Source organism: Anolis sagrei, chromosome 2, assembly GCF_037176765.1.
Source record: "Anolis sagrei isolate rAnoSag1 chromosome 2, rAnoSag1.mat, whole genome shotgun sequence".
Taxonomy (NCBI): domain Eukaryota; kingdom Metazoa; phylum Chordata; class Lepidosauria; order Squamata; family Dactyloidae; genus Anolis; species Anolis sagrei.
Genome location: NC_090022.1, coordinates 133,507,652 through 133,535,520, shown reverse-complemented (window position 1 = coordinate 133,535,520; position 27,869 = coordinate 133,507,652). Strand labels below are relative to the sequence as shown.

Here is a 27,869-nt window from a genome sequence, read left to right as displayed (position 1 = left end):
ATAATATCCCACAGCAATTCACCAAGAACTTACTAAATCTCCTTTGAACTGAAAACATGTGTGTTAAAGTAGCTCACTGCCAGCCCACAAAGGCAAAACTTGCATTTACACTGGTGAATCATATATAGACTTGAAGTCTATATACTTCTGTATGTAGTGCTTTTGGTGCACTTGTGATTCAAGATTCCATAACAGCCTTAACATCGTATGGATTGTTAGAGCAACCTTCCTCCTTTCATATATGTTTTTTGTCCCACAGCTACCAAACACTGGACATGCTGACAGAAAACCAAGTCAATGGGAAAGGAAACAATAGCTTTCTAGATGACGAGTGGATGCAATTCCCAATGCTCCTTATCATTGGCTATGCTGGCTAGGGCTGCTGGGACCCCAAAATCATCTAGAAGGCTACACTTTGCCAAGCCCTGGCATAATCTTAAACATGGAAGAAAATTGCTGTACTTATACATTGATGAAATAATATCATATACTGTGTTGGGTACACTTTCCCCGCATCATTCTGAGTTACCAAGTATCATAATTCTATGTTCTAAACTTTCAGACTGTATTATAATGTTTGTTACTGCTTTTACTTGGAGCAGAGCCTAAGTAAATAAATAGCTTGAACTTTTCTTTATTGCAGAACTATCCTTGGCTACAGAAAACACTGTTCTGACCAAAGCATCAGATAACTGCAACCCAGAACAGAAGAGGGCAAAGGTGAGAAAAATGACCATTCTTTATTTAATCCCAACTTCCTGCAAAGTAAAGTCAACACCATAGCCTTCTGTGGGACTTGGGGGGGGGGGGGTTACAAGAACCATAGCTGCATTGAATTAACAGACATACAGGTTCCAAAAATTACACTTCCAGTGAAATGAAAGCCAGTAAGTGGAGTTACATTGTTCAGGAGTTTGCATTTCTGATTGAATACTGAGTTTATAACATTAATCCTTTGCCTTTGGCCCAATGCCTGAAGAACAACGCATACATTAAATGCAAAACAAAAAATGTCCAGAACATTTCAGGGATACTTTTCTCTTCACTATACTTTAATTTCTTTGCATTTTCAAAACAAACATCCACTTTTAAAAGTCCTCCAACAGATGCACTAAACAAACACCTGTATACACACAATGCAAGTCACAACCCCAGTGAAGGGAAAAAGGCTACTCCCAAAGGGGTGAGCAGGTCTAATATACAGTATAGACAAAAGACTAAAATTAAAAAGAAAACAAAAATAAGGCAAAAAATAGTGTTTAATGCCCAGCGAAATGTAAAGCAAGGCCAATAAAATAAAATAAAGGACAGGGCATTAGGATATAGGAACGCAGGAGCAACTCCTTAATGCACTAGACATTAAGGATGCTAAAAAGTTCCAAGGGGGGAAAATGAGCGACGAGGCTCCTCTATTGTTCCTAGAACAGGGAGCGCCAAGCTCTTTGTGCTTCAGGCAGCCCAGCTGACATTCTCAAGTCTCAGTTAAGAGAAGATGGGGCTGTATCGTTAGGCTATGTCTGGGGTTTTTCAGTCTTAAGGCTGTAGATGTGTAAGTGAGCCACATCCTCTAGCAGTGCCCCAGTGATTACCCCAGAAACACAAACAAATCTCAGGACCTCCAGTCTAACTATCTACAAGGGGAGAGCCTGGACAGAGTGAAGGCAAGGAGTCAGGGTTTTTCTGTACTTTGGGATAGGGTAGCTAGGCTGGTTATTGCTACCACTCTTAGAATCCATCTCTCTTCCATCAGGGAATTCCAAACAGTCTTCATACAAGCAAAGAGTCTTCAAGAATATTCCACTACAAAGAGTTAACCCAGGTTACCATAGTCAGGGATGACACATTTTAGGAGTAGGAAAAGTATACGCTATCAGGAAATATTAGCATCTTCGTAACTTTTGTCTTCCATTGCGTCTGAGGGCCCCAATGTGAAAGGGACAACTGCATTTCCCACACCCCACAATCTGTGGTCTTAAGAGTTTTAATCAGCTCCGATTTTTAAAAAAGCAAGAGTAAGAAATGTCTATCCCAAGTAGCAATCTGAAGATCTGCCCAGAGGCCTGCCTGCAGGAAAGGAATTGTTAGTTTCTGAGCATAAAGATTTAGAGAATCTACTTTTTTCAACTTCCTCTGTGTTTTTGCTCCCTACAAAGATGCAACATTCTCCAATGTTGTGCCAAGACCAGAACAGCATTGGTCAGTAGGAAAAAACAAACCATTGGTCTTTGAGTGCTAGAACAAATGCAAAAGTTGGAAATATATTAATAGGAAAACTAGTGCTTTTGAGCTTTGTTCTAGTGTTCAGCTGTATATTGCTACAAACTGGTAGCAGGTAAGTTAATCAAAATCCATTCTGTTATCTTTTAAGTTCCAACCCAGTGGCAAGTTCTCTTTTGGAAATAACGTTTTTCCAAATCTCCTTAAGTGATCTCATTTCAATATCGCCAGAATGACAGGGAAAGGGTTATTTTAAACATAAGGAATTATTGAAATGTGTTTCAGCTTGATCCATGTCCCCCTCCCTTTCTGCAGCAGTCTGCTTAAGGGAACAATGGGGAGGAGAGCTTGAAAAGTGAAGACTGAGAATGCTGGCGAAAGGATTCAGTCACTTTTTCAGCAGTACTATTCTTCCAGAATCAGATGCCAGCTGCTCTTTCCTAATGTAAATGAATCAATGTGGATGTCACCACCTTCCTTATACTCTTATCTCATCATCTTCCTCATCCATGAAGCAGAATTCCTTGTCAGGCTGTTTCAATGGGTCATCACGCCTGGCATCATCTGGAACAGTGTGGTTTTGTCCTCTGGAGGCTGAACTCCGTTGTTCATCTCCCACTGATGTACAACTGGAGATGGAACTGCTGTCCATAGTCAGACGGCTTGTCACACTACGGGCAGAGCCTGGACTGTAGGTTGCCGCTCTGCTGTCATCCCGCTGGGCCAAGGAACCCTGGGGAAGCCTGCACTCTTGGCTGAGCCAGTGGGCTGGTGACCCTTCTGCAGGGCCTGCTTCCCTTTGGTGGTCTTCTGCCCCATGATAACCAGAATCCTCTTGTTCCCAGGGGTCCTTGTCCATGATGCTCAAGATATCCCCCAACATGGAAGGCCCCAAATCAATATGGAAAGACATGATGGACTCGGCATGCTTTAAACCACAGTTATTCTTGGGGACCACCAAAGGCAAGTCAGTTATGTCACCAAAGGCCCGTTCTTCCAACCCAGGGCTGGGGCCTGCAGCACCATTCATGTGTTTCTCTTCAGGCGTCTGCTCTTCAGGCGATTTCTTGACTGGGCTGGAGGAGAGGCTCTTGGGCATCTTTTTACCACCACTCTTGTCTGTTTCCTTCTCAGTGAGCTGAGGTAAGGAGACTGCATTTTTTACAAAGATGGCTGAATCCCTCAGAGATCCTAACATGTCCCGTCGATCACCACGCGTTACAGATTGAGATCGTTTGCTGCTTCGAAACTTCCGTGAAAGCAGGCCAGGTTTGGAGGAAGAAGTTGTCTCCTCCAAGGCTTCCTGCTCACCCTCCCCAGCCTTGCTATTGAGAAAGGAGGTATCTCCAAAGGCATCACCAGCCCGGCCAACATGCATGGTGTGACGGAAATCTCCAAGGGGAGCACTGATCATCTCAGTTGTCAGATCTGCCCTAGAGCGGCGCTTGGAATTAGCGGAATTGGTTACTAGCTGCTTTAAAATAGGCATTTTTGCAACAAATGTGAGTTCCTTTGCTCAGCCGTTAAAGCAAGAAATGAAATTCCTTTCTGGTCCAAAGAGGTCAGGTTATATTGATGGAGCTTTAGAAATAAGCTTCAAATCTTACTGGCTTTCAAGTGGTCCCACCCTAAAAAAAAACACAAGACACGAGAAAGAAGTATTAAAATTCATCAATAAAACAGAAGCATCATCTTCTCTTTACATTTAGATAGGAATACTATGAGACAGCACAGTTCCTGCAAACCCTACCCTTTCACCTTTAACACAGAGTGGGATCTAAATCTTCATAAGAGCTGCCATTTATGTGACATCAAATAGACGACTAAATAAATTGGACCATCTTGTGAAAAAAGCAGTCCCTACCTCAGCTCACTGAGAAGGAAACACGCAAGATGAAAGGAAAGAGATGCCCAACTGCCCCTCCAGCCTTGTCAAAAAAAGCACTGAAAGATAAGACTTCTGAAGAGGAACACACGAACAATGCTGCTGCAGTCTTCAGCCGATACTGCATGGGCTAATTTACATGCAGAGATGCAGCTCACCATGACAAGTGAGAGATGTATCTCTGCATATCAGATTTTGACCAGGTAACCTACATGCATGCGCATCCAACTACCCAAGAGCTTAACTACTGATGAGTACCCATCACTGGCTCTACTCTCCTTCCTTACAGTTCTTGATCTTTAAATGCACTTATCTGGGAAGCAGACACTATGGATTGTGATTCAGGTCATGGCCATAGTCAGTATGCCCAATGGTAAATATCTGAGGGCTGCATGTTCCCCACTCCTAAAATACAGAACATCGCCAAGCATAATTCTGACTTTTGTAAAATAGGATGCATCTCTTGTTTTCATGTTCATGCAATGTCTTTGTCTTCTCTCTACTCCTTTGGGATGTAATCTCTAAATGCTCCTGCAATGTGCAGCTCATGGGATAACTGCTTTCACTATACAAGGGTGTGTGTGTGTGTGTGTGTGTGTGTGTCTCCTGATGAATTTATAACATGGAAGACCAGGCGGCCATAAGAGGAGCGCTTTAGTTTCAATCCTCAGTGGTGATGATACCCGATCAGCATAGAACCCAGAAAAGGGTGATGGCTGTGTTAAAAATTCAAGGAGGATAAAAGCACAAGAAAGGAGGCTGGGCCAAGGGATAAAAGAGTGCTAGTCAAGACAGAAGCATTAAAGTGGAACTTTCTTCTCTCTCTCCTTGCAGAAACCTTTTTCCTTCACATTTGACTTACTGCTTGGAGACAGTTTTACATGCTCAGTGGAGCAGCCATCACTGTCAGAGAAAAGAATGAGACACAAATGAATGTCTGTCTTGCTCTCAAGAGAATGAGGCTAAGGCGTAAGCTGGCAATAAAACTGAAAAGCATCTGACACATCTTTCCCAACCCCCTGCCTCTCTGAAGCCTGGCTTGCATGAGAGAGTAGTGCTCACTTTCACCCTTTCCCATTCAACCCTGCCTCCCATCCCTTGCCCCCATTTAAGCTCTCCTCATTTTACTCAGAGCTTTCTGTCCATATTCTTATATAATTTCCCTGCAACTCATATTTAAACAGAACACAAAAGTCAAAACCACCCATCCAAGTTCAAAAGTAAAAGCATGAGATCTGGCCTTTGCATTTTTGTAAACAAGAGTCTGCTATTAGCATTTATATACTTGGATTGTCTGGCTGAATGCAGATGCCAACATTTTATGGACTGGGAGCAAGCAGAATAATTGCTGTAAGCAGTACACAAAGTTGTCTGCCACTCTTTTAGCCCCGTCATGCTCTGACGTCAATTTTGACATTGCAGATTTCAACATCAATTCAAGTTTCAGGGACTGAAGTACCTGTAAAATGTTTTTCAGGAGATATACATATAATCAGTTGTTCTAGGCACCTATGGGCCTGCTCCAGGGACCATTTCCTACAATGTGAGAAAGGTCACTCAATATGCAATGTGCAAGCTTTACATTCTCTCTGTATAATATAAGGATGCATGATGACATTGGCCAACACACATTTCGGTGTCTCAAATGTTAGACCTGTTTCTGGGTATATTTGTCTTGCCAATTCCAAAAATGGCAGCAGTTTCCCCTTAACAGCTTTCATTTTTGAAATGCAGAATATGTGCTAACCATTTACCACTTGCTCATCCACAGAAAATTATGATAACCATATCTAAGAAACTTGTCCTGATGCGCTCTATCCAATGCAATTTACTGAAGCAGCATCCCAAATAACCGCAGGAACAGATTTTTACCAAGACACCAAGATTGGGGGGGGGGGGGGCTTTGTTATTTATTGCACTATTTATTGCATAGGATTTAGAAGAAAGCATTTTCATGCTAAGATGTTTTATTCAATTGTCCAGACTATGGTCGTATAAGAGCCAGGGAAATTGAACAACCTCTAGAAGATCAAAAATTTAAAAGGAAAATGGGAACCTGAATTCAAAATAAAGAGATGATCTGTGCTGTGGGAGACACTTCAAAATCTACTTCAGTATGGGTGTGCTTGTGTCTTTCATATTCTCTACATCATGATGCCACCAATAATTGATAACTAGCTGTTCTACTATAGTGATCTATACACAGATCTCAATGGAAGGCTGAATACTCAGATAGCCCAGCAAGCCAACTCCGTGTGTTTTCAAAAGGTGCATGCAGTTAGAGTGGGAAAATGCAGCCTGGAGATACTGGACTTGTTATTATCAAGGTATTTCAGACCCACAGATATTTGGCTCCACAGGGAGCCAAGCCATTTGTACAAATAGCCATGCAAGCATCTTGAAGAAAGCAAAGTCAACCATTAACCCATTTGGATTTGTGAACAACAGATCAAACTAGTCTGGCTTGCTTATTTCAAAAGATACAGAGAATGGAGCGACATAAACCATGAAGCAGAGATACTAAACTTAAAGCAGAAATTCAATGCATGCTTTACTGAAAGTGAAGCTCATTCTGCCCAGTGAGATTTACTTCAGAGTAAATATGTATAAGACTGCACTTCTCATCGTTCTACAAGATATAATCCAAAATGACTCGAAGAATTGTTGGTGCAGAAAAAATGTCTATTTGGCAATTTGACTTTGCACTGTGTTACTGCTAACAATGCAATTGTAGGCATGTCTGCATAGAGGTTCCACTGATTTAAATGAGACTTTTGTATTTGTGCCTTGAAGTCACCTGTCAGTTTAGTGACCCCAGGAATTTCATAGGATTTCCTTAGGCAAGGAATACTGAAAGCTGGTTTTATCAGTCTCTTCCTCTGATATGTAGCCTATAGAAGCTGCCCAAGCAATGATCACCCTGAGCTGGAAAGAGCAAAGAAAATGGGGAAAAAATTGCTTAGAATACTTAGTGGATTATATGCTTCATGATTATATTCCAATCACACAATTATATGGTAGCGTAGATGGGGCCTATGTTCACCCACATGAAATTTCTGCAACAACTCACATTCAACAGGGGCTTGTTATCTGCCAATTAGTGTTTGGCTACATATACCTGAATTGGGAGGCAGGGAATGAATACAGAAGGTGTGGAGGGGACTGATCTTTATCTTAATAATGTATCTTGATGAATGTGCATTTGTCCCAACTTAAAACTTCAAAAGAGGGGAATTCCTAGACAGCTGTATGGGGCTTTTCTATGCAGTCTTTCTGGTTTGAGCTAGAAGTGCTGCACTGGGAACTTTGAGTGAGCAAGACAAGAATCGGGAGAGGATGACAGTCGGCCAATAGACCCATTGCAACTTGAAATAGTATCCACGTTGGCCATTGTTTGCACATTAGAGCTGGAGAAACTACAAAGAACTGAGATACCAGAGAAAGTAAGACAGCAGCACTGCACTTAAAGTTTACCTGAAATAAGAATTATTTTTATTTCCTACCAGTTAGAATGGGGAAATCGAATTCCCTGCTCTTAGCATCTCTCTATGTAGTATCTGCCTTGCTATGAATGTAAAACAAAATGTTCAATAAGAATGTGTAATTGGGCTATTGTAACCCAGGCTGGAGCAGAAAGCTATGGGAATAAGGAGCATACTGAGTACAAAGGACTCATTTTCTCTGAAACAGTTTTTTTTCATGTCAGGAGCAACTTGAGAAACTGCAAGTTGCTTCTGGTGTGAGAGAATTAGCTGTCAGCAAGGATGTTGCCCAGGGGACACCTGGATGTTTTACCATCCCCGCATGAGAAGCTGGAGCTGACAGATGGGAGCTCACCCCACTCACTGGATTCGAACCGCTGAACTTTCAATCAGAAGACCTGCTGGCACAATGGTTTAACCCATTGCACCACTGGACCTCCTTCTGAAACAGATACCACCTCTCTGTAACCGTTTTTTTTAAAGAAAAGAAGTGCTACAGAGGTTGTTGACTGTGTGGTGCATAATTACTTAGCTCTAATTATCCACAATAATTCTTTCTGATGAGAGACAGGTGAAGACACTGCACACAAGTTTTCAAGGATTACTAAGTGCAAAGTAAGGACTAGAAAGTTATTCATGATTACCAGTGCTCTTAATGTTTTCCTCTATCGTGCTGGTGACATAGGTGCCATAATAAGGATTGTACAAATCTGCATACACATATCCCATTCCTCTCCCCAGTCCCTTCAGATGAACTTCAAAATGCAAATGAAGGGGTCTTGGGGTACTTCGCCATTTTCATGAATGGACGCAAATGTGTAACCAGTCTTTTCCTGCACTGAGGGAGAAGACCCTATTAGATGATTTTATGAGGAGTCTGATGAATAGTTGCCAACCAAATAGTTTGGGATTTTGGACTATAATTGGCTAGGAAATTCAGAGTGTTCTGGTACAGAAGGTAATTTTTACAAAATCAGAGTTATTATGAACTTGTTTTTCTCCCTTCCCCATTAAAACCAATACAGCCAGAAAAGGGAAAAAAATGAGGTTTGCTCTGGATAGGTCCAATAGGCATCTGCCAAAATTACATATACTAGAAGTGGCAATGGAAGGGAACTGGGGACTAGTTCTTGATTGCTGAAAGCAGGGAAGAGAGCTAAAAAAAAAGAGGCTAAACTGTCCTGTGTGCCTCCTGCTGAGGCAGCATTTCCCTGAACTGAGGTGAGTCCCTGGAACAGAGGTGCCCATGGGCAAAAATCAGTACAAAAGCAATAAATACAGTTCAACAGCTCATGCTTTACCTATTCATGATTTCACTAAGAGGTGCAATCTTAATGTTCACACATTACAAACTATGAGGACAAGTGAGATGGAAAGAAGGAAGTTTCCATTCAATGTCCCTTTACCCTTCAGCTGAACCAGTGGTTCCCAACCTGTGGTCTGTGGCCCACCAGTGGTCGGCAAGAACGAAAATATGGCCTGCAGCCTCATCATTATTACACTGTTGCAATGAGAGCAACTGGTCTCGCGAAACCCTCTTATAGTGTCGAGGCTTATTAAATATGGTTTTCTGTGGGCAAGCAGATGGCGACTATTGGATGGCATATGTTCTGTATCACAGACTAGAGCTGATGCGATCTAGCCAATGCAGTTTTCTGAATCAGCACCCCAAATAACCAAACCAAATCTAAAGTTGACCAAATCTGATTCATAACCCTTTTGGTACTAATGTTGGAGAATGGTCCCTGGTCAAAAAATGGTTAGGAACCACTGAGTTGAACAAACATAAACTGATTTTTGGAGTAGCTTTTTTTTGACAAGACATTTTGAAGGAGAGGGAACAGTCCTACCTGGGAAGGAATTGTTAGCAACGCCCAGCCATTATTACATTTTTGTCTGCTCACCCACTTGCCCTCTTTACGTGAACTGGGATAGAAGGAAATAACAAGTGAAGAAACTCAAAAGCATAGTGGTGAGACCAAGAGGGCTTGGTAGAGAGAGAACTACTCACTGAAAATACCTAACAGTATCCTTAATAAAACTTCAGTGGAAGAGAAACAGCACTGGCAAACACAGGAAGGTTATAAATGGATAGCATCAATGGATTCCCCCTAAAATGCCAAAAAAGATGCAGGACAACATTCAGAGTCTTACTTGGAACAACTTTGAAAGACTCTTCTCATAGTCAGGACAGTACATATTCTGCCATTCAAAGGAAGCACAGCGAGGCGGCAAAGCATCATGGTGGGCACAGGACACAGCTTCTCACCCAGCGTGGCTTTCTATTAAGAAGAACTTCTGTCCTCAATAATAATAAAGTTAAATTGTGACTGTTAACATTCCCATTGATGGGGACAGTGAGTTTTCACCCTGTCCCCTTTCAGTGTGTTGTTGTGTGCCTTCAATCTTAGCCTAAGGGGAACTTTTCACAGGGTTTTCTTGGCAATCGTTGTTCAAAATGCCTTTGCCTTCCTGAGAAAGTGTGATTTGCCCAAGGCCCAGTGGGTATCCGTAGCTAAGTGGAGATTTGAACTTCAAAGTTGTACTCCAATGCTCAAAGCACTACACTGTTCTAGCTCATCCCCCATTTTACTCTTTATCATTTACCTATGAGTACTAAATAAAATAGAAATGTGTGCAAATAATGGGAAGGAGGTCCCCGTCCCCCCCAATCCAGGGTGCTTTATGTAAATTTAGGGTGCATTTACAAAGGAGAATCAGTGCAGCTTGACCCCAATTTCACTGCCATGGCTCAATGACATAGAATCATGGAAATTGTAGTTTTACGAAGTCTTTAGCTTTCTCCTCAAAGTACAAATCCCAGGATTCCATAATACAGAGCCATGTGATGTCAACCAGCATTAATTCTACGGTCAAGAGCCAGCCCTTAGAAACTCAGCAACTCCTCTGTCTCAGAGGCATCATCCTTCTAAGTGGGCTCAGCTCTGTCTTCAGCTGAAAAAAAGTTTCACAAAAATGAAGAGTGGAAACAGATATTGAATATTCAACAGCATTACTTGTGATACTAGAGTCACCTTTTGGGCAACCGCCCATCACCGACTGTTTTGTTTCTAAAGAGACTACAGTAGACTACATTACAATCAGTCTTCCATATCCACAGATTCTGCATCTACAGAATCAACCATCCATGGATTAAAAATATTCTCTCCCTCAAAAAAAAAATCCCTAAGAGCCAATGTTGATCTCACCATTTCATGTAAGGGATACCATTTCACTACACCATTGTATATCATGGGATTTAAACATCTATGGATTGTGATATCCTTGGCACATGGAGTAGTCTTGGAACCAAACTCCAGTGCATATCAAGGGCTCGCTGTATAGACAAGAGATTCTACTCCTGTAATTATTTCCATTAAAAACATCTGAAATGCTGGATTTCAGGGACTGCTCACGGTTCAAAGAGGTGAAATCAAGTGACTTCCAGCTACATCACCTCTACACCTATTGCTGTTTCAAACTAAACTCCTTTTCCATTTTCTGTATTCATGGAAGCATCTCCAAATGGCTTTGATAGCTGAGCAGAGCTGCCTTATCCTGCCTTTATCTCAATATGGGATCCAAAGATTCAGGGAACAAGTACAATTTTGCTACCCATAAGATTCCCTGAGTTGTTGCAAACAGCAAGAGGACTGACTCCTTGATTGTTCATTGTAGCTAACGAATTGAATTAAATTTGATGGGAGACTGGAAACTTCTCAGATAGCATAACTTATTTTAAATTAATCACTAGGATATTTTTTCTGGGGAAGTATCCCACTCATCTTTCTAAGTGATATTTCTATGCTGCCAGTTACCACTTATAGACAAGGTTAGCACATATAGTTGGTACAAAACTTTTCCCAGTGACCTTATAAGCAGTTAAACACAACAGACTGAGTTATCCAGAGCAAAATGACTGAAAGATAGAATATCCTAGATATTTTTTTGGTATAAAATTATTCTATTTGTAGATGAAAAAAATTAAGAAACAGAAACATATATATGCATACATAATGAGTGATAAAAAATAATCCATTAAACTAGATAGATTTGACCAACTGATTGCCTTAAGAATAGTCTGCTGGGATGCCAGCAACAAAAGAGATTGTCATCACATACCTTGCTTCAAGGCTCAATTCGGATTGGTCTCATTTATAGTACAGTGATTACGTAGCATATTATTTGAAGCCAGTAGGCTTATTTCACAAAAACAGAATTTTCTTCAAAAGCGGTAGACTAGGTCACATAAGAACTGAAGCTGTGTTTAAAAATAAATATGAACTTAAGAACAGCCTTCTTGAGTCAAATCAAAGACCTATCCCTAGTCTAGCATCCGGTTTCCCACAGCAGACAACCAGATGGCTATGGAAACATAACAGGCAGGATTTGGGCATTGTAGCCCTGTGCTATGATTATTTGGGAGCTGCATGCTATTTCATCATGACTAATAGCAATGGTGAATATTATTCTCAACAAATTTAATCTTTCCTTTTAAGGCTATCTGTTGGTAGTCATCATTACAGTCTGTGAAAAGTGACATCTGTAACTGAACATTGCACTGCGTAAAGAAATACTTCTTTTACTCTGTCATGAATCTCTCATAATTAGGCTCCCTTGTTCCAGTCTAATAGGGACAGGAAGTCCTTTCTACCCATTTTCTCAATTTCATGCACGGTTTCCTACAGGTCAGTTACATCCCCCTTAATTTGTCTTTCCCTCCACTCAAAAAAATACACACCACAAATGTTCTTCACAGGGGAATTCCTCTGCCCATTCTTCATTTTGGTTAGTTTCCAGCACTTTTTGCAACAATCAATAGCATATTTTAGTGTATTTGCACCCAAACTTTTGTTTGAACACATTTTCATATTGGCAGTTTTATTTCTACTCTCTGGTATTCTGTATCCTAAATGTAAAACAATTATATCTAACTAAGAAAATCATGTTTTACATTATCAAACAGGGATTTATCTTTAGAAATATTTATCTTGAAAACAAAAATTGTTTATTCTTTTTTTAATCTAAAAATGAAAGCCATTTTCACCAAAGCCAGAAAAAAGAAAGCTACATAATTTGAATTCAGGACTGCAGGCCATGGAAATCCTTCACTTTTAAAATGACTAGGACTAAACTAAGTCAATTAAATTACCACAAATCTCCTTTAGATAGAATGATTTATCTGTGATGGTCTATATCCTTTCATCCACTGTCTTAGGAATTCTGTAATAGAGGAACAATGAGAACTGACATCCCTGAACCTACAAGGAATTTCTCCATAGGGCATCCAACTGCCTGATTATCCCCACATGTCTTTCTGTGTATTTCTTGTGGCAAGTGATTTCCATTCACATCCTTTCCATATCAAGAAGTTTCAAAGGCTGACTATGACAGCAACTGCAACACTACCCCAATCCGAATACAGCCTTACTCTATGTATGGACCAGGAACTTATGACTCTCTGCATTGCCTTGGGTTAAGAATCTCAAAAGTTCATTTTCATATTAATAACAGCACTAACAAACCCTATAAGTCATAATGTTGGTGTGAGAGTTGTTCTGAGTTATCATCCAATTGCTGTTTTCATCTCTTAAACCCCTGCAATAACCTAGCTTTAAGTGTAGGTTCTTTGCCACACTTGCAAATGTCCTGTACAGATGGTACAGCCAAACATCCACAATGAAACTGCATAGAACTCGTGGTCTGGAGGTATAGGACATCCTCAGGGTACATCTTAATTATTCCTGACTCAGCATTCTAACTGCAGAAGTCTTCACGACCCAAGATCGGATTAGAAACAGAATTAGAAATCTTGCATTTCTAGCATCCTATCCTTCTCTCCAAACTGATACATCAGAATTTTATTTCTCCACTCTACCATAATAGCCTTTCTGTATGATACTACTCTTCTTCAAATAAGCCAACAAGAAGTCATTCTAACTGGAGTTATAGCAATCGTTTATTAAGAACTCTGTCCCGCTCCCCAAGAAATCTGAAATACTCTACAGCTCTGCTATCCATTCCCTTTACCACACAGTCTTGTGTTCATAAGTAAAGTTAAGAAGGAAGAACTCCCTTTCTCCCTCTTTATTTGGAGGGAAGGAGAGAAAGAATGAGCCTTCCTGTCTCCATCTGCAGTTGGGCAAGAACTGAGACAAGATCCTGTGACAATCACACTGCTTCTTGGATAAAGCTGGAGCAGGAATGAAGCTTTTAAAAACCCACCTCTGAACAATCTGCCAAAGAAAATTATACTGAATGCCAAGACAGTTTAAGAAAATCGAATAGGCAGTTGGTGGTCTGTCTCAAGGTCAGATAGTCCACAATACTGTACTATGAGAATACAAGAAGCTATATATTGAGTCAGTCACTTCATCCACCTAATCTAGTACAGTTGGCCCTCCATATTCACAGATTATGTGTTCATGGATTCAAGTTTTCACATCTTGAAAATATTAAAAATATATTTTCAAAAAGCAAATACTGATTTAGCAATTTATGGAAGGAATACTGTTTTACTATGCTAAAGTCCATGGATTTTGGTGTCCACAGGAGGTCTGGGGAACCAATCCTTAGCAAACACCAAAATACCAGAGGTTCAGACAGGATTCCTCCTACCCAAACCTCTGAGCCTATGACTTCCACTCTGGACTTTTGAGCTTTGAAAACAAGGATCCTTTACATAGTCTTTGAACGTCATACACTCTTCATATTCATTGTCTTCTTGTTTGATATTAAGAACAATTTAATGCCAACAGTGGGAGGCTCAAAAACACAGAGACACTACATAGTCCAACCCACGTGAAGGTAAACCTCCATTTTAAAGCAAAATCCTCCAGCAGATTGTAAGGGAAAATTTATTACCCAAGTTGAAACTGATTATATTTGCATAGGTGCAGGAATATCTCTCTAACCCTGCCACAAAAATCTAAAGATTTTACATTCAACTTACTTTTAGCATCTTTTGTTTTAGACCATTATATACTAGCATAGAACCAGCATGACAATGTTGAATACTCTACAGCAAGAATTGCAAAGTACTTTGAAATTTTCACTGGAAGCAGGCTGCTGAGGCTTAGCTGTGCTTCCATTTTAATATTTATCTGTAGTATTTCTATATTACCTTTTCAAAACTCACAAAACAGTGTACAGATAATTATAAAGTAAGCAACTAAAGCAGTAAAACACTAAAAATAATGTTAAAACAAGCAATGATTTGGAAAAGTAAACCAAAAAAGCTTCTTCTGCTGATTTTAGTACCAAGCAGGTTAATACCAAGACAGGCAAATAACCGGGTTCAAAGCTATTTAGAGCTTTTAAGCCTAAAATCAACTGGAAATAAACTGGGAGCCAATGCCTATTCCTCAGTATTATAGTGTCATGTGATCATAGCGATGTATAACAGCTAGCAGCCCTACTGCTTCATTTTGTACCAACACAAGCTTTCCAGATATTCTTCAAGTACACATATATTAACAAGCAGAACAGCCTGAAAAAGTAACAGCAATCAGTCATGAATGAGATCAGATTGACTTAGCTATGGTCGCTTCTGGAACACCAAACACACTCCTTGTGGCTGATGCCACCTGAGGAACCATGAACATGCCCATGTTATCATTCTGACTTTCTGGAGATCACAACTAATTCTGGACCAAGTAGAGCTAGTTCACAAATTCACTTTTGATTCTTTCTTGAGTGGATTTATTTCAGCTTGTTCATTCTCATAATTCTTATCTCCATTCCCCTGAAGACAAGTAACAGGTACAATGTATATTACCAATGCATTGACGGTCCCTTTCAAAAGTTTCATAGTGAACAAGGTGAAAGACAGAAGCTTCTGAACTCAAGTGGTCATAATCCTAAATAGGGGGTCCGCCATCATCTGTTGATGTGGCTTGATAGAACCAGAAACAATAATGCTCCAGAAGGCTATTGTGGTCAATAGTAATGACATTCATTATAAGAAACACGGTTACACTCCCCAATCCCAACTAATGTCCAGCGTGGATCATTCACCAAGATAACTAAAGCAATCTAAAAAGTCTAACTGAAATGAGTGCAGATCATTGATATTATTTATTTATTTCCTATATTTATACCCCGCCCTTCTCCCCCAAATCTATTATCTAGATTATCTGCATTTGAATTTCAGAGGCCATGGATTTCTCAGTTACCTCGGTCAAGAATTGAATACCTGAGTCTGATTTATAGCTTTCCAAATCAGCTGGGTAAAAAAGTAAAAGTTTCTTTAATACTGGTACTATCATTGTTTCCTTGAAAAAAAGAGGGCAAGGAAGCATCAGTTATCTCTCATTCACGTGGATAGTTCCATTTCATAACCTAGCAAGGAGGAGGATTGAGTAGATGAATGGTAGCCATCCTTCTCCAGATACACTGTCAACCTTGATCCTTGTTTTCTAATTGGGAAGACCATGAGGCAGAATCCAACCTATTTGTCTACAGTTAATCACCTTCATAGGAACAAGACACTACACAATCAGTAGACTTCACTTTACCCCAACCCAGTACACAATGTCCACAATTTGTAAGACAAGCCAGGAATATAATAGCTGTTCCTGAATACAGAACATACTCTACTTTTTGAGTTTTTCCTCCCATCAGTCTTTACTGAAGGTTAGGAAAGGCTAACCAAAAAAATTGAAGCAGAAACTTGAGGTGCTAGCATTCCCTATTTCATAATCAATCTGCTTAGCAAATTACATGTCTTTATTTGAACACAATGGGCAACAATGGCACTTCCTTGTATCTGTCTAGTGTTGCGTACTTCTTGGTGGGCCAGCAATCAAAAACTACAAATATGGCTCAGATATCATGAATACCTTAGAGTTTCAAAAGATAGATTAGGTACAGGGCCAAATCAATCAAATCCACTTTCCAAGCAAGTGTAAAAAGGAACTGAACATTGAAAAGTGAACTGATCAGCAATCTCTCTTTACAACCTCACTTATTCTGTGGCAAGGTAGTCAAACTATCCTTAGAAGAGATGGCAGGTTAAACCTTCTTTTGCTTAATGTCAGCATGGCAGGCTGGCATTTAGCAACAAACCGAAGTTATAATATTTGAACACTTCAGTCACTTCTTTCTGAGAGGTGCACTAGACTGAATGAAGGAACAAGGGAGAAAGCAACTAGATTACTGCATCATTGATGAAGTAAGGTGACGGCAGGCACAATAAGCTCCTATGACCAGAATCAGCTCTGACTAACACTAAGGTACCTGTATAGGAAGGACTTTCCAGTAATGTATACAATAAATGTGTTTACCTACGTGTAAATATAGAAATGTCTTTCCAGTAATACATACTTCTGCCACATACCGTTCACAAAAAATGGGGAAAGACTATTCTCAAAAATGTTCCAGTACCAAGAGGCTTACCCTTTCTTTTGTAGGACTTTCCCAGTCATGAACAATTCCCTGTCCTGGGGTTTGTCCCAGTGCAGCACCCACCACTTCCCAGAAACTGAATACAGAGAAGGGCTTGTGGTTCACTCTGGATCACAAGCAATGCTTTATGGAAGGAAAGACCACAGAAGCAATGCTTTGATCAGAGCAAGTGGAGCACAAGTGGAAGCTTTGCTGCTCACTTCCCTGAGAAGAGATTAACAGGGTCATCTAAGAAAACAGCGAAGGGAGGCGTGTAAGCAAACAAAGTACTCTTTATTGACTCAGTTTTCTACTGCTGTTCCAACTGCTGTCAATTGCCTTAAAGGAGATCTTCTCACAAATGCCTGTTACTTTATTTCTTAATTAGTCGCTCTCCACCAAGGTGCTCCAAGCGACTTACAATTTAAAATAGTATTTACAAAATATAAAAACATTCAACATAAAAACATTGAACAGTGACTATTTGGCAAACTAGATCTTCTTCTTCTTCTTCTTCTTCTTCTTCTTCTTCTTCTTCTTCTTCTTCTTGTTAAAAGCAGGGGTCTGCACACTTGCATATCTCCTAAACTTTCCAATCTTTCCTGCTTTCAATAAAATAATTACATCATCTTTTAAGAAAGTCCTTGTTGATAAAAGGAGTTGCAAGATCACTTCACCAAAATCCTCACCTTGCACGAAGTATTAACTGACCACACCTCATTTCTGATAGATGCAGACAGGCAGCTAGCCAGAGGATAAAACAGACTAAGGAGAGAAAGGGGTGTGAATAAGTTATCTTGACAGGCAGTTGGGCAAGATAGGAATAGCTGCAGAGAGATCTTGAAAACTAAATTATCAAAGAGATCTTTATGAAAATAAGCACTTCAGTTTATTGATCAGAAGTTGCCCCATTGCATCAGAGCAGATGGAGGTGCCTAGTTGTGAAACATAAAACTATATCTTCAAGATTTTATGAAGCAGCAAAACAGCTCTAATCTGGACATCTGAGAGAGTGGATTGAAATTCAAAAAACCTGTGCAGAAATAAATTATTAGCCTTGAAGATTTCACCTCTGACCAGGATTCATTAATCAGAGACATATTAATGATTATTCAGATTTCAAAACCACAAGTCAAGTAATTCATTAAATGTAGAGAGATTTAACAGTCCCTTTTATTTGCAAGGAGATAGAATCATAAGAGTTGGAAGGGACCACATGGGCCATCTAGTCCAATTCCCTGCAATGCAGGAAAAGCACAAAGTACCCCTGACATCCCATCCAGCCTGTTTAAAAGTCTCTAAAGAAGGACCCTCCACCACACTCTGAGGCAGAGAGTTCCACTGCTGAACAGCAGTTACAGTCAGGAAGCTCTTCCTAATGTTCAGGTGGAATCTCCTTTCCTGTCATTTGAACCCATTGCTCCCAGTTGTTTCCAGGACAACAGAAAACAAGTTCCTCTCTCTCCCTTAAGACATCCTTCCACATATTTACACATGGCTATCATGTCTCCTCTCAACCTTCTCTTCTGCAGTCTAAACATACCCAGTTCTTTAAGACGCTACCCATAAAACATAATTTCAGTTGTGTTCCTCTAGACATCTTCCAGCTTGTCGATATCTTTACTGAATTGTGGTGCTCAGAATTGGACACTATCCTAGGTGAGGTCTAACTAAAGCCGAACAGGGAAGCACCATGACTTCCCTTGATCTAGACACTATAGTCTTTTTGATGCAGCCCAAAATCTCATTGGTGTTTTTAGTTGCTGCATTACACTGTTGGCTCATGTTCAACTTGTTGTCCATAAAGACTCTGAGATCGTTTTCATATGTACTGTTGTTGAATCAGGCATCACCCATTGCATTTCATTTTTTCTGCTTAAGTGTAGTATCTTGCATTTGTCCTTGTTGAAATTTAACATTTAGTTAAACCCCAGCTAGGTGTGTAGCGTGTTTTAATCCATCTGATCACAATGCAACACCAAAACCAAGACATCTTTATAAAAACCCCAAAACATAATACATCACTTTTAGTACAGATCCGGGTTGAGCGGCTATGTCAGCATCCATTTCAAAACAAGCTCTCTAATTCAATGGCCTGCGCTTTTCTTAATGATAAGATGGCAGAAACAATAGATATTCAAATAGAAAGTTTCTAAAAACAACATTTAAAGAGACTTTATATAAGGAAGGATATGAATCCTGCAACCTTTCAGGTTTACTTAGACTGGACATTCCACATAATCAACTATACTGGACTGAGCTGAAGGGACTTCCGGTTCAACATGTGGAGAATAGCATCATTTCCACCACTCTTTTAACACTATGCATTGCACAGAACACACTGGAACGTGATATCCAACACTGGTCAGATGGGTCTCTGAACCACTGTAGCTGCTTCTTTTCCTTAAAACAGTGAACAGTCCAGGAACTCTGAAACCAGAGATTTAAAGCACCAAAAATATTCTGGCTTTTTAGACCTGAGAACTACTTTTAGTTTAGACATGACTTTTTTTTTGGGGGGGGGGGGGACTATTGACAAAAGAAAGACTTATCTTGGAAGCTAAGCAGGGTTAGTCATAATTAATATTTGGATGGAAGACCACCAACAAGTACTCAGACCTGTAGCTTAAACCATCTCTGAGTATTCATTGCATTAAAAAATTCTAGGAAATTATTGAGAATTCCATAAGTTTATAAGCAACTTGAAGACACATATGCAAACTGCCTTGAATTCCAGTGCTGACAAAAAGCTGGGACAAAATCCATACATTAGTTGCTTTAAAATATCTGAAAGGCAGCTTCAAATTATGGCAGCCCTATGAATGAGAGATCTCAGGAATATCTTGTTATTAACAGTCCTACTTGGGTCTTGCCAACTCAAGTCCATGGCTTCCTTGATTGAGGCCACTTCCACACAGCTGAATAAAATCCCACATTTTCTGTTTTGAACTGGAATATAAAGCAGTGTGGACTCAGATAACTCAGTTCAAAGCAGATATTGTGGGATTTCAGCCTTGATATTCTGGGTTATATGGCTGTGTGGAAGGGTCCTGAGACTATCCACCTGTAATGTGACCTGCCTCTTTTTTTACTGACTTCTGCATGGAGTGACATGAGAAATAAAAATGACCTTTTTGTCATTTCTAATTAGGTATATCATACTATTATATATCCAAACTGTCTTTGAGATACTCCAGGCATAAGCAGTCTCTCCTCTTCTCTCATAACAATTTCTTCTTGTAATAATTTTGGATCCATTTCTTGCAATATGCTTGCATAATACTTTTGCTGTTCTAACTTAACTTGAGTGAGACTTGGGATGGATCTACTACACTGCCATATACTCCAGATTAACTGCTTTTAACTGGATTATATGAGTCTACACTGCCACAAAATCCAGTTCAAAGCAGATAATCTGGATTTTATATGGTTGTGTGGATGGGGCCTTAGTGTGACCCAAGAAGCTGGTCCCAATATATCACTCAAACACCAATGATCTACTGAAGATAAAAGCCATCAGGAGGTGACAAGAACATACTAAATTGACAACTGAAATTTAGTCAAAGTAAAGAATATTGGGAATTATATTATCTCAACTATTCCACAGAATTGGGACTCAAAAGGCAAGATTAAAACAGGACACAAATATAAAAAATATTACTGAATCCTGACAAGTTTTCCAGTCACTTACAGTGCCATTCACGCACCATCTACAGCAGTGGTAAACAACCAAGTGCTTTCTAGATATTTGAGACCAGTATGCCCATTAGCTTATTGCAGTAGCAGTCAAGAACACCTTACTATCTACCTATAACTATGAAAAGTCATAGGCCTATTTGTTATGTAAATATCCATACCTCTTCTACCCAACAAACCTTTACAATATCTAAAGCTTGAGATCACAAGGAAAGAAAATTGGGGATTTTCCTTTGCAGACTGGCCCTTGGTAGAACCAACAGAGCCAGTCAAGCTTCTCAAAGTCAAGTGGAACAATAATCTACTGATAGGTAACAAGCAGCTGAGAAGGCTGTTTACCACTCCTGTTTAGGCTCTGAACAAACATGCCAGACAATGAAGCAGGGAATGTGTTGCTCAGCAAAAGCGCAATTGTGTCAGCAGACTCCAAGCCATTTTAGGTGACCATCCCCCTGGGTACAATAACCTGTGATCATGATAGAAAAAAATGCTACCGCAGCATTGCCTTTAGTCACAATGGCCAACCTAGGGCAACCTAGGATGATTCACTACCTCTCTTTTGCTCACTGGCATGTGGTATTTTTGTTTAATGGACACACAGATATAAAGAACTGATCACTGACTAATAATTAGTCAAGCACTTGCTCCGAAGATACACAGCTGTAGATGAACCAGCATAGTTCGTAGACAAAGCAGTGAAGGAAGGCAGGCAATTGTACTTTCCTTTTGATAGATGGGTGCAAAGTCTGGTATTGAATTACAAAAGCCTTATCAAGTGGAGGGAGGGCAGGGGAGTAGTACAAATGCTACAAGTAGCATGGAGATCCTCTGCAATGAAAGCAGCCTATTTAGCCAACTGCACCAGAGTGAAGTGTTGTTATGCTGGCCTGCTCCAGCAGGTACTCTGTTTACCAGCAATGAGGCATGTAACAAGTAAAGCTATACACAAATCTTTCCAGAGGATTTGGGAAAGAATCCACTGTTGGACACTGGCACAGAACAGCACTGTAAACCACAGTTAGCACAGGCATGGGTTTTTGGGGAGGCAATTTTTTTGCTGCACACCAGCCTAGCCACCGAGTACATGACATTAGGAGCAAAATTCCCTTACATGCCTTACACTTTCGTGTCACCATTATCCCATATGTTGTAATGTAAACAATTGAACTGCAAGTTACCCATCTACCCCGACAAAAGTCACATGTTCCTGTTGCATGTGCAGTTTAAAAGCAATCTGAATAGTCATATCAGGAGTAATGTGAGCCTCTTATGTAAACAACGATTAGGTGCATGTTTGATTTTTAGACATACGGCAGCTGGGCTGTCCGACTGGAGAACACAGATCAAAGATCCATTCCATTAACTGCTTTTGCTTAAAATAAATACCATTTCCAGCAGTAAAGGGATAACGCATTCCCACCCCTACTTATCAGTCTCCAAAAACTCTGTAGAACCAGAAACCACAATGCCAGCTTCAAACTCTGTGTTTATCTTTTACTACTTCTACAGAACTCTCCACCAACAATTGTAAGAATGAATACTGAGAAGGAAAGCTACGTGATCACTAAGCTGTCAACATTAAAATATATAGGGCTTTATTTTACTTATTTCATTTAGGGTCTGGTCTCAGAGTACTAGCCAGCCGAGCCTCTGTGCTATCAAGTAGCATAAGCAGCCCTCATGGTACAATGGGTTAAACCCTTGTGCTGGCGGTTTGAATCTGAGGAGTGGGGTGAGCTCTTGTCTGTCAGCTCCAGCTTCTCATGCAGAGACATGAGATAACTCCCACAGGATGGTAAAACATCTGGGCATCTCCTGGGCAATGTCCTTGTAGATAGTCAATTATCTCACACCAGAAGCAACTTGCAGTTTCTCAAGATATGTGCCTTTAAATCACCTGTTGGCATATGGAAATCCCAATAATGTCATAGGGTTTTCTTAGGCAAATAATACTCAAGAGGTTATTTTGCTACTTCATTCTTCTGAAATACACCCTACAGCACATATATGCTTTCCCCCAAAATACTTTCCTACCTTAATAGAACTGAGAGTCTGACAGGTTCTTTTATCAAGGAGGACTTTGCGCTTTCTGACAGCTTGTGTTAAGATGCACCCAGAGAGAAGTTGAACAGTTCAAACTACATGGTCATTTAACACCTTGATTCTGGAGTCCCAATCTGTCTGACTTTAGGACTTGCCTTCAGGCATTTACACTTCCAGCACCAAGCACTGCAATGGCAGTGCTTTGTAAACTAACAAAACGAAGTTGAAGGACCTGTTTCTCCTGCTAGTTGTGCATTAGGAGAGACATGTCTTCCCCCAATAGTTTGACAGTCATTGGAATCATAAAGCGGAGGTCATCATTATAGCCCTGACGTTACTACAACTTGCATGTTCTAGGTATAAAACAATACCTTTAGTTGACTATTTATTTTCTGAATGAACCTTAGACAGAAAAAAAATCCATGAACCACCAAAACCAAATCTCCCACTAAGACAGCAATCTTATGCAAACTTTCCCTGAAGTAATTCTCTTGAAAAGTGGTGGAATTTACTTCTATGTAAACATTCTGATCATTGGGACACAACAAGCCAACATTTCATTTGTTTTGCAGGGTAGCATCCGTTGTAATAGTTTGGATCTATCACTGTCCCCCTTCCTTTAATGATTTAGGCAACCCCCTCCCCACAGTTTAAGTTATACTTTTTGACACTTGATAAAAGTGGGAACAACAGAAAACACCAAGCTTAAGCCATTCATTCACCTCCCGCAACTCATATACACAAAAGGCCCTGTGTCTGTCTATCTGTTTTGAAGAAACCCAGCTAAATAATTCATAACATCTGGGGGCTGCTGTGGCCTAAATGTTTGCCGGGCATCCTGCCACAAGCATCGAAAAGCACATCCTTGTTCCTAGACACATCAAACCATCTAGCTCACAAAGGAAGCCCACATGTGATTTTTTTTTTGGTCAGAGTGAAGAAAGTCAACTTAAAGTTAGGTTTAAACATGACACTTCAGGAGACGGGTTTATCCTTGTCTGCTGTAGGATGGGATCTAAAGGGTTGCACAACAGAGAACCTCTCAGACAGAACTTGGCAGAGCACCTTGAAATTTAAGCAGGGCAGTGGGAACAGAAGCATGACCCTAGCAGTCCCTCCTTTGTTTGGAACTGTAGTTCAGCCTTCTTTTGTCAGGCTGAATTTCAATAAGTCCAACAGGAAAGAGAAGCAGCAGCCAATTATTATCATGCAAACACCTTGCAATAACACAGCACAGTAACAATTTTTTCTTGGTAGTTTGGTTTTTAGGCCTGTTTCTGGGGTTATTTGGGGCACTGATGCAGAAAATTGCATCTCTAGTTTCCTAGATATGGTTATCAAGGTTTTCTATGGGGGAGCAGCTGGCAACTAGTATAATAATAATATAATAATCTTTTATTTATAAGGCATATGCTGTGTTATCTTAAAAATTAGAAAGGGAAACTGGTGTCATTTTTGGCATCAGTAGGTCAAATACAACCAGAAACAAGGCTAATATTTGCGGCATCAACAAATATTCCAGTGAATGGAGCTGCGAATCCAGTTCACCACTTGCAAGAGAAAAGTGCTACATAAAAGAAAGGAGAATCTCATAAAGCTGTGAGCAGTAAGAAGGAAAGAGGAGAGACCACACAGATGCTACCTTTGGATAAGCCTTTCTCGAAAGGCATTTTGGTTGGTTTGAGGAATGCATTGGCAGCGCTGCCACCCCTCCAAGAAATATTAACTTTCCAAGCAGATGACAGGGCTGTGGAGGTACAGAGAGAGGTTCAATGGAGCAAAAGCCCTCACTCTGCCTGTAATCACTGCAGTCATTTTTCTTCCACCTGGGACAAAGCTCCCCTTCCAAGATGCCTCCTTTTGAGACCACATCCAGCAGAATACACTCACTCAGTCCTTAGAGCAGGCATAGGCCAACTTGGGCCCTCCCTCCAGGTGTTTTGGACTTCAACTCCCACCATTCCTAACAGCCTCAGGCCCCTTCCTTTCCCCCCTCAGCCGCTTGAGTCCAAAACACCTGGAGGGAGGGCCCAAGTTGGCCCATGCCTGCCTTAGAAACACATCTATTACCAAACCTCCCTCCAAGCTGCAAGCAGGTCAGGCAGCAGCCCCACTGGGGCAGGAGGTTCCCACGCCTTCCTTAGCAAAGGGAGACTTGAAGGCTGCTCCTTTGTTCAGAGGCTCCCGGGAAATGAAAGCCACGCTCTTCCTCCTTCGCAAATGCGGGGTTTTTCCTCTCTTTTAACTTCCCTTTGACTTGTGCAACGCGCCCAGGCATACACACGCGCGCGCGCCCGACTGCAGCACTCCGCTTCCCAGCGAGAACGTCCATCCACCGGGTTTTAAAGGGATACACCCGATTTTTTCCCCGAGACAATGGAACGATCTCGTTCTCTCCGAAGAGGAGGGGGGACCCGCCAAGCCCCACACCGGAGGGACGAAATACCTGTGTAGCTCAGAGACAACCATCCCCGCCGCCTTCGCCGAGACCCAGGCTTCCCAACCCTGTCTCTCCCAGGATCCCCGCCCTTTTCCTTCTCTTTGACGCCTCTGTGTGTGTGTGTGTGTGTGTGTGTGGGGATCATACACAAGAAAGGGCCAACGGGTTGTAGATACACTCGCCCTGGAAGGAAAGACTGGAGGAAGGATGGGAGGAAGATGGAGAGAAAACATGGAAGGGAGGGAGGAAGAAAGAAAGAAAGAAAGAAAGAAAGAAGGAAAGCAGCAAGGGAGGGACGAGGAAGAAAGAAAAAGAAGGATCGAGGAAAAGAGAGGAAGGAAGGATAGAAAGGGGAAAGATGGAAGGAAGTGGAGAAGGAAGGAGAGAAGGAAAAGGAAAGAAAGGGGGAAAGGAAGGAAGGTAAGAAGGAAAGAAAGGGGGAAGGGAAGGAAGGGGAGATGGAAGGAAGGGGAAGGAAGGAAAGGAGGAAAGAAAGGGGGAAGGAAAAAGGAAGGAGAGAAGGAAGGAAAGGGAGAAGGAAGGAAGGGAAAAAGCAAAGAAAGGGGGGAAGGAAAGGAAAGGGGGGAGAAAGGAAGGAAGGGAAGATGGAAAGAAAGGGGGAAGGAAGGGGGGATTGAAGTAAAGGGAGAGAGAAGGAAGGAAGGAAAGGAAAGAGAAGGGGGAAAGGAGAAAGGAACGGGAGAAGGAAGGGAAGGGATAGAAAGAGGAAAGAAAGGAAGGAGAAAGGAAAGGAGAAGGATAGAAAAGGGAGAAGGAAAGAAGGAGTGAAAGAAGGAAAGCAAGAGCCAAGGGAAGAAAGGGATGGCAGGACTAATCTAAGCGAACAAACCGCAGCGCTTGGCTTCGTCTAAGCATCCGATTCCAGATCTGTGGCGGTGCGCTTGGCGAGAAGGATACACACGGAGAGAGAAAGGGGTGTGTGTGTGTGTGTGTGTCTCCTTTTCTATCCTTTCTTTCTTCCCGAAACAACCCCTGCAGTTCCGCCCTGGCAGCCTTTGGAAGTGTCCCCAGAAGGGCCTTTGAGCGGGACCAGAAGGCGGGCCAAGGCGATGGCATGGGCCTCTTCCCACCGCCTGGTTCTCCTCCAGCACGGAGGGCTGCGATGGAGGAGCAAGAGGGGGAGGGCCAAGACCCCTCCCTGGCCCCTTCCTTCCTTCCCCGCCATTTCCGCGCCGCACACACGCCCCTCTCTTGGCACCTGGGCCCCGCCTCGCCCTGGCCTGGCAGGGGACCCCCCCCCCCCTCCCCGGCGGCTACCTTCCTCTGCGCCCGCAACGGCCGCGGCCCTGGGCTGCCATGGCGACGCGGCTGCCTCCGCCCCATCCGCGGCGCCCTCCGCTCCGCTCCGCTCCCCTGCCTTCTTCCGACTGAGCCGACCTTCCACCCCGCCCTCTCAGCCCCGTTTTTATACCGCCGTGACGTCGCCGCCCCGAAAGGCCAATGGGACGGCGCCACGTCACCGGGCTCGCTCGGGTCTCCTCCATTCAAACTCCGAACGCCTCGCGCTGGGGTTCTTCCCGGCTCAGGGCGCACCTTCGCCGTGGAATGAGTAAGTTCCAGGACTCAGTGTGGAGCTTCCAGGTTTCTCTGCCCAAGAGTGCCGGCGCTTCACCAAAATGTTCCAACGCTGTAGCATGGAGCCCAGGTAGTCAAAAGGGTATCAAACTGCGTTAATTCTACAGTGTAGATGCAGCCTCTGTTGGGACAGGGAACTTGGGACACGTTGACACTATAGACTCAGAGAATTTTAGAGTTGGAAGAGACCTCGTGGGCCATCCAGTCCAACCCCCTGCCAAGAAGCAGGAAAATCGCATTCAAAGCACCCCCGACAGATGACCACCCGGCCTCTCTTTAAAAGTCTCCAAAGAAGGAGCCTCCACCACATAGAATGGACGCAGTTTCACACGACTTTCACTGCCATGGCTCAATGGTATGGCATCCTGGGAGTTGTAGTTTTGTGAGTCACCAGCACTCATGGGAAGAGAAGGCTAGAAACCTTGTCAGGCTCCAAATCCCAGGATACAGTAGCATTGAGCCACAGGAGTGCCCAACCTGCATTCATTCTACAATGTCCCTGTTATGGGGAAACACATTTAAGTCCTCTGTGCTGGCACTTCCTAACCATCCAGGATTTTTATGACCCATTGCATGACTCAAGGCTTGTCTACACACACAAAAAAAAAACCACATCTATTTGGCATTGCATTTTCCTAGCCTACATTGAACCTGCATTAACACTCACCTTGTACATAGTAGTGAGGAGATTGTCATAACCAGCCACCCATTGCCTCCTAATGAACTTGCCTTGGGGTTAGATGCCAGTCAACAATCTTGGGTCCTTTGCATTATTTTTGGCTTTGGGCTGTGGAGCCGCCTCTTTTTTCTCCAGTCACTCATGCAAATGTACATATTTTTTGTTATGCACAAATGTTGTATTTCTTCAATTCAAAGACACACTTTCCCCCCATATAAACATCTCTAAAAACAGAACCATAGGTATATCTTATGTATTTGTGTTGGGTGGTGGTGGTACTGAAATTAGGATGTGTTTGTGTCTTACGATTGATGGTGTCTTACAATTGAGGAAATACAGGCATACATACACAGATATGGAAGTATCCACACACACAAACATTAAATTCAGTCTGGGAATGAACCACTTCCTAGTGAGAAAGCTCACCAGTCCCATACGCTGTTCGCT

At 41.8% G+C, this 27,869-nt stretch overlaps 1 protein-coding gene across 4 annotated transcripts; it reads right to left on the bottom strand.

The window, feature by feature from the left end:
- Positions 1-1,031: 1,031 nt before the first annotated feature.
- On the bottom strand, positions 1,032-26,530 carry CDC42EP4 (CDC42 effector protein 4). Of its 4 annotated transcripts, XM_060764240.2 has the most exons (3): positions 26,426-26,530; positions 9,435-9,510; positions 1,032-3,845 (listed from the first exon to the last, which is right to left on the bottom strand). In XM_060764240.2, exon 3 carries the CDS (start codon positions 3,704-3,706, stop codon positions 2,696-2,698), a length of 1,011 nt encoding a protein of 336 aa, XP_060620223.2. In that variant the 5' UTR covers positions 3,707-3,845; positions 9,435-9,510; positions 26,426-26,530; the 3' UTR covers positions 1,032-2,695. The 4 variants fall into 4 exon arrangements, with proteins under 4 accessions (XP_060620223.2, XP_060620220.2, XP_060620222.2 ...); XM_060764237.2 differs by lacking the exon at positions 9,435-9,510; XM_060764239.2 differs by lacking the exons at positions 9,435-9,510; positions 26,426-26,530 and adding an exon at positions 25,998-26,082.
- Positions 26,531-27,869: the final 1,339 nt, after the last annotated feature.

Coding starts and splice junctions, on each gene's coding strand:
- CDC42EP4 (XM_060764240.2), bottom strand. CDS start 3,706: ATGCCTATTTTAAAGCAGCTAGTAACCAATTCCGCTAATTCCAAGCGC.